The sequence below is a fragment of the Hyperolius riggenbachi genome, chromosome 3, assembly GCF_040937935.1.
Source record: "Hyperolius riggenbachi isolate aHypRig1 chromosome 3, aHypRig1.pri, whole genome shotgun sequence".
Classification (NCBI taxonomy): domain Eukaryota; kingdom Metazoa; phylum Chordata; class Amphibia; order Anura; family Hyperoliidae; genus Hyperolius; species Hyperolius riggenbachi.
In genome coordinates, this window is record NC_090648.1 from 19,068,560 (window position 1) to 19,079,291 (window position 10,732).

Genomic DNA, 10,732 nt, shown 5'->3' on the forward strand with positions numbered 1-10,732 from the left:
CATACAGCAAAGACAGAATTTTGTTTAATTGATCTGAGTATTGTTTAGAAGGAACCAAATAGATTGCAAAAATGGCCCCAAAGTATGTGCAAACAGATGCCAGATGGGCGCTGCAGGTGGAGAAGGCTTTCTGCCTCCCAGTCTTGGAAGAAATTCTCAGTATGGTGCAAAATATGGAGGTGTAGCTCAACATAATCAACAAAAAAGGAAAGAGGCTTAGAGCAATAGCTATCACCAGGCCCTCTATTTTTACTAGAGCGATATTTGAGATGTTTGATGATGATAGTTGCAGTATTGGGGTGAAGTCACAGAAGAGGTGATCAATAATATTGTTGCCACAGAACTCTAAAGTGCAGATGGAGATAGTTGAGATAGACATCACCAGAAATCCGGACAGCCAAGACAATAATGCTAATCGGTTGCGAGTCACAGTGTTCATGATCGAAGAGTACCTCAGTGGCTCACAAATTGCCAAATATCGGTCGTAGGCCATCACTGTGAGGAGAAGGCACTCGGCACTTCCTGAAGATACGCCCAAGTAGAGCTGTGTGATGCAACCATAAAATGAGATGGCTCCTCCATTCCCCCATATGACATACAGCATGTTTGGCAAGAGGACGGTGGTGAAAAGTATCTCACATACAGATAAATTGCACAGAAAGAAGTACATGGGGGAATGGAGTTTTGAGCTACTTGTTATTAATATAATGATCACAATATTACCCATTACAGTAGTGAGGTATAGGAGAAGAAACAGTATAAAAACAAAATCCTTTAAATGTTGGAGGGTACCAAAGCCCAGGAGTACCAACTCAGTTGCGACTGTCCTGTTGTGTCCACATGTGGCCTGCTGGAGAAGTTCTCACAGTCAATAACAGCTTATAAACATTTGGACACTTCAAGAATTCATTTAATGTGCATACAGTATATATTACTTAAAATGATATCATCTGCTGTAAACAGAAATATATTTTCCTGTTCTGTGTAGCTTGGTACAAAACAAATAAGTGGTTTAGATCTCCATGGCTCAAATAAGTAATTCTTTTGTGATCCCCAGTTTGTTATCTTCATTATCCATTACTTATGGTGTTCAAAGGACTCACAGCAAGTCCCCTAGCTTGTGGCAAAGATGGAGACAAATTCTTAATCCTCCTGGAAGTCCACGTAAAGGTTAAGTGCACATTGTTTTTCGGTTCCTTTATATATGTGGTGAGATGTGAGAAGGGCATACATTAGTCTTTTTTCTGCTATCATGAAAAAAGACCAGCGTATGAGATGTTTTAATGGTCAACTGAAGTGAGAAGAGTACAGAGTCTGCGCTATTTATTTCCTGTTGCAGTTGTCTGGTAGCCCTGCTGCTTTATTTGACTGCAGTGGTGTCTGAATCACATCAAAAACAAGCATGCAGCTAATCTTGTCAGATCTTACAGTAATGCCAGAAACACCTGATCTGCTGTATGCTTGTTCAGGGTCTATGGCTATTAGTATTAGAGGCAAAGGATCAGCAGGACAGCCGGGCAACTGGTATTGTTTAAAAGGAAATAAATATGGCAGCCTTCATAGCCTTCTCACTTCAGCTGTCCTTTAAATACAGAATGACAATGGGGAGAGGTGCTTACTTAGTGGGGAAAGGTGAAATGTCAGAAAGAGCAGAATAATAGGTGTGCTAAAAACTCCTTTTCCTCCTATTCCTTCTTATGGACTGTTCCTGAATGCTTAAAATGCATATTTACTATAATGATGTGCGTGCATCAAAAGTTGCAGAATTTTAAATAAATCTAATGATAAAAAAATAAAAAAATAAATAAAATGATGATTTTGATTAGGACTTTATTAAAATGGCATTAAATCAGGGGCGTATCTGGGTCATATAGAGCCTATGGCAAACACAGAAATTGCGCCCCCCCCCCCGGTCAGAGCTGGAGGGAAATTGCGCCCCCGCCGGTCAGAACCCCCTTCCCCTAAAAACAACATCCTTTCTCGAGTACATGTGTTGTGGTTGCTTGTGTTTTTTTTTTGTCTCGGGATATTGCTTAAGTTACTTTACTGTAAATATCTCTTCTTATTCCCTCTTTGTCCTCTTTTTTTTTTTAAGAATAAGCCAAGTGCGCCTAACATACATAAGTAGCCATGTTCCTCAGATGACAGAATTAATCTGATCTGAGGTCTGACTGACGGGGAGGCATGGGACAGACAAAGAGGCGCAGCACAGGGGCAGGCATCGGTACACAGCACGGGGGCAGGCAAGGGGGTGCAGCACTGGGGTAAGTATGGCAGCACAGCATAGGAGCAGTCATGGCGCCCTTGGTGCTTTGGCGCCCATGGCACAAGCCATGCCTGCACCCCTCTAGATACGCCTCTGCATTAAATGCATGATAGTGGTCTATTAATGTCAAACCAAGCAGTCAGGTCTTCTTCCCGGTTTGCAGCTATCTCATTTTGTCATATATAAGCCCATTTACAGTCGTACCATCTGCAAATTACCAATTATGTTTGATGTATGGATAGGTTGGCAGTCAATGGAGAAACGTGTGAGGGGAGAGGACTTAGTACACAGCCCTGTGGTACACCAATGCTCAGTGTAAGGGTGGAGTATGTGTGTTTTTCTAACCTAGAAGCCTGAGGGACATTAGTAAGAAAGTCCAGTAATCAGCTACATATGGAGGGAGCAAGTCCTAGTGAATAAAATGTTTTGATCAGCTGGCTAGGTATGAGTGTGTTAAATGCTGAGCTGTAGTGAACAAAGAGCATTCTAACATAGGTGTTGGGCTTTTCCAGGTGTGAGAGGGCAGTATGGAGAGCTACAAGATGGCATCCTCAGTCGATCTATTTGTTTGGTAGGCAATCTGGTGTTGATCTAGAATGGCTGGAATGGAGGTTTTTATGTGTGTGTTTACCAGATTCTCAAAGCACTTGGTGAAGACAGGGGTGAGAGAAACTGGTCGGTAGTCATTAACCACTTGCCGACCGCCTACTTCATATTGGCGGTGGCAAAGTGGCAGCCCCAGGACCACGTAACGCAGATTGGCGGCAGGTCCTGGGGCACTCTCTGGCCGGGGATCGCGCGCTGGGATGCGCGCGCATCCACCGGCAATAGGCTCCGCCCACCCGCGACGTCAACCCGCCGGCCAATCGGAAGCGCCGGCGGGTTGTTAACCCGACGATCCCCGGATAGGAAGCGTATAATACGCTTTGTAATGTTTACAAAGTGTATTATACAGGCTGCCTCCTGCCCTGGTGGTCCCAGTGTCCGAGGGACCACCAGGGCAGGCTGCAGCCACCCTAGTCTGCACCCAAACACACTGATCTGCCCCCCCCCCTGCCCCCTGATCGCCCACAGTACCCCTCAGACCCCCCCTGCCCACCCCCCAGACCACCATTTGCACACAATCACCCCCCTAATCACCCATCAATCACTCCCTGTCACTATCTGTCAACGCTATTTTTTTTTTTAGTCCCTAAACTGCCCCCTGCTCCCTCCTGATCACCCCCCCACCCCTCATATTCTCCCCAGACCCCCCCAGACCCTCCCCCCCCCTGTGTACTGTATGCATCTATCCCCCCTGATCACCTGTCAATCACCCGTCAATCACCCATCAATCACCCGTCAATCACCCGTCAATCACCCCCTGTCACTGCCACCCATCAATCAGCCCCTAACCTGCCCCTTGCGGGCAATCTGATCACCCACCCACACCAATAGATCGCCCGCAGATCCGACATCAGATCACCTCCCAAATCCATCGTTTACATCTATTCTCTCCTCTAAACACCCACTAATTACCCATCAATCACCCATCAATCACCCCCTATCACCACCTGTCACTGTTACCCATCAGATTAGACCCTTGCGGGCACCCAATCGCCCGCCCACATGCTCAGATTTCCTCTCCCCCCCCCCCATATCGATTCGCCAGTGCATTATTTACATCCGTTCTTCCCTGTAATAACCCACTGATCACCTGTCAATCACCCCCTGTCACTGCCACCCATCAATCACCCCCTGTCACTGCCACCCATCAATCAGCCTCTAACCTGCCCCTTGCGGGCAATCTGATCACCCACCCACACCAATAAATCGCCCGCAGATCCGACATCAGATCACCTCCCAAATCCATCGTTTACATCTATTCTCTCCTCTAAACACCCACTAATTACCCATCAATCACCCATCAATCACCCCCTATCACCACCTGTCACTGTTACCCATCAGATTAGACCCTTGCGGGCACCCAATCGCCCGCCCACACGCTCAGATTGCCCTCAACCCCCCCCCCCCCCCCTTATCGATTCGCCAGTGCATTATTTACATCCGTTCTTCCCTGTAATAACCCACTGATCACCTGTCAATCACCCCCTGTCACTGCCACCCATCAATCACCCCCTGTCACTGCCACCCATCAATCAGACCCTAACCTGCCCCTTGCGGGCAATCTGATCACCCACCCACACCAATAGATCGCCCGCAGATCCGACATCAGATCACCTCCCAAATCCATCGTTTACATCTATTCTCTCCTCTAAACACCCACTAATTACCCATCAATCACCCATCAATCACCCCCTATCACCACCTGTCACTGTTACCCATCAGATTAGACCCTTGCGGGCACCCAATCGCCCGCCCACACGCTCAGATTGCCCTCAAACCCCCCCTTATCGATTCACCAGTGCATTATTTACATCCGTTCTTCCCTGTAATAACCCACTGATCACCTGTCAATCACCCCCTGTCACTGCCACCCATCAATCACCCCCTGTCACTGCGACCCATCAATCAGCCCCTAACCTGCCCCTTGCGGGCAATCTGATCACCCACCCACACCAATAGATCGCCCGCAGATCCGACATCAGATCACCTCCCAAGCGCAGTGTTTACATCTATTCTCTCCTCTAAACACCCACTAATTACCCATCAATCACCCCCTATCACCACCTGTCACTGTTACCCATCAGATTAGACCCTAATCTGCCCCTTGCGGGCACCCAATCACCCGCCCACACCTCAGAATGCCCTCAGACCCCAGCCCTGATCACCTCACTAGTGCATTGCTTGCATCTATTTCCCCCCTCTAATCACACCTTGAGACACCCATAAATCACCTCCTGTCACCCCCTAGCACACCTACCCATCAGATCAGGCCCTAATTTGCCCCGTGTGGGCTCCTGATCACTCGGCCAAACCCTCAGATCCCCCTCAGACCCCCTTCCGATCACCTCCCCAGTGCATTGATTGCATCTATTTTCCCCTCTAACCGCCCCCTGAGACACCCATCAATCACCTCCTGTCACCCCCCTAGCACTCCTATCCATCAGATCAGGCCCAATTCATCCTGTCATCTAAGAGGCCACCCTGCTTATGACCGTTTCCACAAAATTTGCCCCCTCATAGACCACCTGTCATCAAAATTTGCAGATGCTTATACCCCTGAACAGTCATTTTGAGAAATTTGGTTTCCAGACTACTCACAGTTTTGGGCCCGTAAAATGCCAGGGCAGTATAGGAACCCCACAAGTGACCCCATTTTAGAAAGAAGACACCCAAAGGTATTCTGTTAGGTGTATGATGAGTTCATAGAAGATTTTATTTTTTGTCAAAAGTTAGCGGAAATTGGATTTTTATTGTTTTTTTCACAAAGTGTCATTTTTCACTAACTTGTGACAAAAAATAAAATCTTCTATGAACTCACCATACCCCTAACGGAATACCTTGGGGTGTCGTCTTTCTAAAATGGGGTCACTTGTGGGGTTCCTATACTGCCCTGGCATTTTAGGGGCCCTAAACCGTAGGGAGTAGTCTAGAAAACAAATGCCTCAAAATGACCTGTGAATAGGACGTTGGGCCCCTTAGCGCACCAAGGCTGCAAAAAAGTGTCACACATGTAGTATCTCCATACTCAGGAGAAGTAGTATAATGTGTTTTGTGGTGTATTTTTACACATACCCATGCTGGGTGGGAGAAATCTCTCTGTAAATGGACAATTGTGTGTAAAAAAAATCAAATAATTGTCATTTACAGAGATATTTCTCCCACCTAGCATCTGTATGTGTAAAAATACACCCCAAAACACATTATACGACTTCTCCTGAGTACGGCGGTACCACATGTGTGGCACTTTTTTGCACCCTAAGTGCGCTAAGGGGCCCAAAGTCCAATGAGTACCTTTAGGATTTCACAGGTCATTTTGCGACATTTGGTTTCAAGACTACTCCTCACGGTTTAGGGCCCCTAAAATGCCAGGGCAGTATAGGAACCCCACAAATGACCCCATTTTAGAAAGAAGACACCCCAAGGTATTCCGTTAGGAGTATGGTGAGTTCATAGAAGATTTTATTTTTGTCACAAGTTAGCAGAAAATGTCACTTTGTGAAAAAAAACAATTCAAATCAATTTCCGCTAACTTGTGACAAAAAAAAAATCTTCTATGAACTCACCATCCTCCTAATGGAATACCTTGGGGTGTCTTCTTTCTAAAATGGGGTAATTTGTGGGATTCCTATACTGTCCTGGCATTTTAGGGGCCCTAAACCGTGAGGAGCAGTCTTGAAACGAAATTTCTCAAAATGACCTGTGAAATCCTAAAGGTACTCATTGGACTTTGGACCCTTTAGCGCAGTTAGGGTGCAAAAAAGTGCCACACATGTGGTATCGCCGTACTCAGGAGAAGTAGTATAATGTGTTTTGGGGTGTATTTTTCCACATACCCATGCTGAGTGGGAGAAATATCTCTATAAATTGACAATTGCGTGTAAAAAAAAATAAAACAATTGTCATTTACGGAGATATTTCTCCCACCCAGCATGGGTATGTGTAAAAATACACCCCAAAACACATTATACTACTTCTCCTGAGTACGGCAATACAACATGTGTGGCACTTTTTTGCAGCCTAACTGCGCTAAGGGGCCCAAAGTCCAATGAGCATCTTTAGGCTTTACAGGGGTGCTTACAATTAGGCACCCCCCAAAATGCCAGGACAGTGAACACACCCCAGAAATGACCCCATTTTGGAAAGTAGACACTTCAAGGTATTCAGAGAGTAGCATAGTGAGTCCGTGGCAGATTTCATTTTTTTTTGTCGCAAGTTAGAAGAAATGGAAACTTTTTTTTTTTTTTTTTTTTGTTACAAAGTGTCATTTTCCGCTAACTTGTGACAAAAAATAAAATCTTCTATGAACTCACCATGCCTCTCACTGAATACTTTGGGATGTCTTCTTTCCAAAATGGGGTCATTTGGGGGGGATTTGTACTATCCTGGAATTTTAGCCCCTCATGAAACCTGACAGGTGCGCAGAAAAGTCAGAGATGCTTGAAAATGGGAAAATTCACTTTTGGCACCATAGTTTGTAAACGCTATAACTTTTACCCAATCCAATAAATATACACTGAATGGGTTTTTTTTATCAAAGACATGTAGCAGAATAACTTTCGCGCTCAAATGTATAGGAAATTTTACTTTATTTGAAAAATGTCAGCACAGAAAGTTAAAAAAGTCATTTTTTTGACAAAATTCATGTTTTTTTTGATGAATATAATAAAAAGTAAAACTCGCAGCAGCAATCAAATAGCACCGAAAGAAAGCTGTATTAGTGACAAGAAAAGGAGGTAAAATTCATTTAGGTGGTAGGTTGTATGACTGAGCAATAAACCGTGAAAGCTGCAGTGGTCCGAATGGAAAAAAAGGCTCTGGTCCTTAAGGGGTTTTATGACTGCAGTCCTTAAGTGGTTAAGATATTATCCTACAATCTTTTAAAATTGTGGATTTTTTGAAACAATGGTTGTGGATTTCAGGCATGAAGGGGCTACACCTAAAGAGAGAGAGCTATTGAATGTTTGTGTAAATACTTCTACTAGCTGGTCAGAGCAGGCCTGGAGAACATTGCCTTGCATGCCATCAGGACCTGCTGCTTTCCTGGTGTTGATGTTTGTGAGTGCCTGCTGGACCTCATGTACAGTATATGAAGGACACAACATTGTGAGTCTATAGTCAGTTTCAATCTACCAAAGTAGTTGCTGAGTTCCTCTGCTAGACTGAGGTTATAGGCCAGTGTGTATTGCATGGCAGTCTCATTTTTGTAATCTGTTGTTAGCTGAATGCTTTGCCACATCCGCTGTGAGTTATCGTGAAAGTCTTCCACAGCCCCTCGCCTGTATTTAGGTTTTGCAGACTTGATGCCTTTTCTCGAGGTTAGTTCTGGCTGCTCTGTAGTCCGAGGTGTCTCCTAACTTAAAGACTTTATTTCTTTCCCTAATCAGCTGTTTCATTTTGCCCGTCATCCGTGGTTTCTCATTTTGGTAAACTGTAATCATTTTGTTGACAGTGACGCTATCGACACAGTCATTACCATATATCAATACAGAATAAGTACATATTTCCAAGTCTATTTGATAAATAAAAAAATTCCAGTCTGTATGTTCAAAGCAATCTTGGAGCTGAGCAATGGTTGTCTCGGGCCAGACTTTAACAGTCTTGCTAACTGCGTTAGCCTTGCTGATAATAGCTTTGTGTGCTGAAACAAGAAACAAAGAGAGGTGGTCAGACTGTCCGAGGTGGGGGCATAGATTGACCTTATAGGCACCTTTTATGTTTGTATAGGCATGATCTAAGGTGATTTCTCCTGAGGTTGTGCATGGCACATGCTGATAAACTCTGGTAAATACATTTAATATATGTAATAGTAGGTTTATGAGTTTGGACATTGAGAGAAAGTTTTAAGTAGAGAATTTTGAAATTGAAGATATGTTTAGTTGACTAAAATCATGACTGCAGATGGAAAAGTAAAGGGTATGAAAACAGAGCCTTGTGGTACACCAACAGAACAGAAAGCGAGGATGTCAAAATTACAGACAAAAATTGTTCCAGTAGCACAGTTAGAAAGTTATTGGGAAGTATTTTCTTCTTATTAAAAAAAGCAATGAACCCTATGATTATTTTTTATTATTATGTTAAGTTGTTATATTGAGTATTTATTTGCAAACTTTTGTCAAAGTATTTTAATCAGTTAAATCACATATACCATAGTTTGAAATGTCCTCCTATTCAGTCTCATTCACTGATCACGTTCCGTAAGATAGCTTTGCAGAATAGGTTTCCATCTGAGTCACAAGCTGAGAGAGGTTTTATCTTTTATCTTCTACTGTGCTGCAGGGAATTCACAACACAAATCTCAACAGAGAAGCCTATGAGGACAAATAATTATTTTATTATGAGAACAAATAAACTTAAATGTATCTATCATTTATTTTTATTTTTTTCTAAAGGATTGTAAAACTATTTAAATAAATACATTATTCTAAAACATGAATTTACCGATCTATCTATTAATATATCTATCTATCGATCTATCTATCTATCTATCTATCTATCTATCTATCTATCTATCTATCTATCTATCTAAAAAAAAAGTGCAAAAAAACATATTTTGCAGCAATAATGTAAATAATGTGAAAAATCACAAACGTATTACTAAATGATTTTCAATAGCATTTTCGCACAAAAGTTGTTTTTGCAAAAATTAAAGTGATAAGAATATCTGCATTTTCGCTCATCACTGCCAGCTACCTGTAATATATACATATAAATATATATATATATATATATATATATATATATATATATATATATATATATATATATATATATATATATATATATATAGATATAGATATATATATTATATATATGTATATATATATATATATATATATACAGTATATATATATATATATATGAGTAAGCTTTTGGCTATTGTGTTACCTACCCTATAACTGTATACAGTAGAAGTCTATTGAATCCAAAATGCCTCCCTCTGTTTAAGTTTCCAGTTACCACTGCTCCTCAGTTTTGACATATGATCTATGATCATGAATTTGTGTTTAGAATCTCTGTGCCCCCATCAGCACAGTGTCACACCACCAGCAGGTCTTTCTGTCCATTCTGCACAAGGTACTTATGTTGTTCTAAGCGATTCCATACTTTCTATCTTATCTTGCCGATAAAGAAAAACCCACCCAGGGATCGGTCAGGTCTGATTTCTCTCCAGAAAAGAGAGGTCCTACTATGTTTTTAGGCATGCATCACATAGGTTGTTACCCTTGTTTAACCTGCAGTGAACATTCTCATCTAACCAAAAAGTCAATGGTGTAAGGATGCACTTGGAAGCAAAAGGTACAGGATTAGCCATTTTGTGGCATGCCAGGGTAACTATAGTGTGTATCTCCTTTGGAGCCCATGCAGGTTGTTCTATATAAGTGAGACAACACTGAAAGTATGAAATTGATTGACACCCCAATGTCCACAATATCCGCCTCCTACCAAGGGAACTGGTTCAAAGCCAAATTAGAACTCCAAACCAATTGCCACAAAGCTTTAAATGTAAAGACATACACAGGTAATGTCCTCTGGGGTTCTTGTTGACATAGCCTTAGCAGTGTCCTGCATGCTTCATCCGATCATTATTATAACACACAGTGGGAGCACCAGCACTGGCATGTTTGAGTTGTCCTACGAGGGTTCCTATTGCTCTATTCATGTGGACCAATATTATTATTATTATTATTATTTAGTATTTATAGAGTTTCGACATCTTCCGCAGCGCTGTACAGAGTATATATTGTCTTGTCACTAACTGTCCCTCAGAGAGGCTCACAATCTAATCCCTATGTAATGAATAATGAGGAGGCAGCCGTGGCGAACCACGCTGCCACCGCGGATGCCGCTATCTCACTGGCT

At 42.7% G+C, this 10,732-nt stretch overlaps 1 protein-coding gene across 1 annotated transcript in view; it reads right to left on the reverse strand.

Annotated features, from left to right (window-relative positions):
* The window catches only part of LOC137561869 (olfactory receptor 10A3-like), an 843-nt gene extending 116 nt beyond the window's left edge, over nucleotides 1-727 (reverse strand). The window contains exon 1 of the mRNA XM_068273222.1: nucleotides 1-727. This exon is cut by the window's left edge and continues 116 nt beyond it. Within this exon, the coding sequence (XP_068129323.1) occupies nucleotides 1-727 (727 nt within the window).
* Nucleotides 728-10,732: the final 10,005 nt, after the last annotated feature.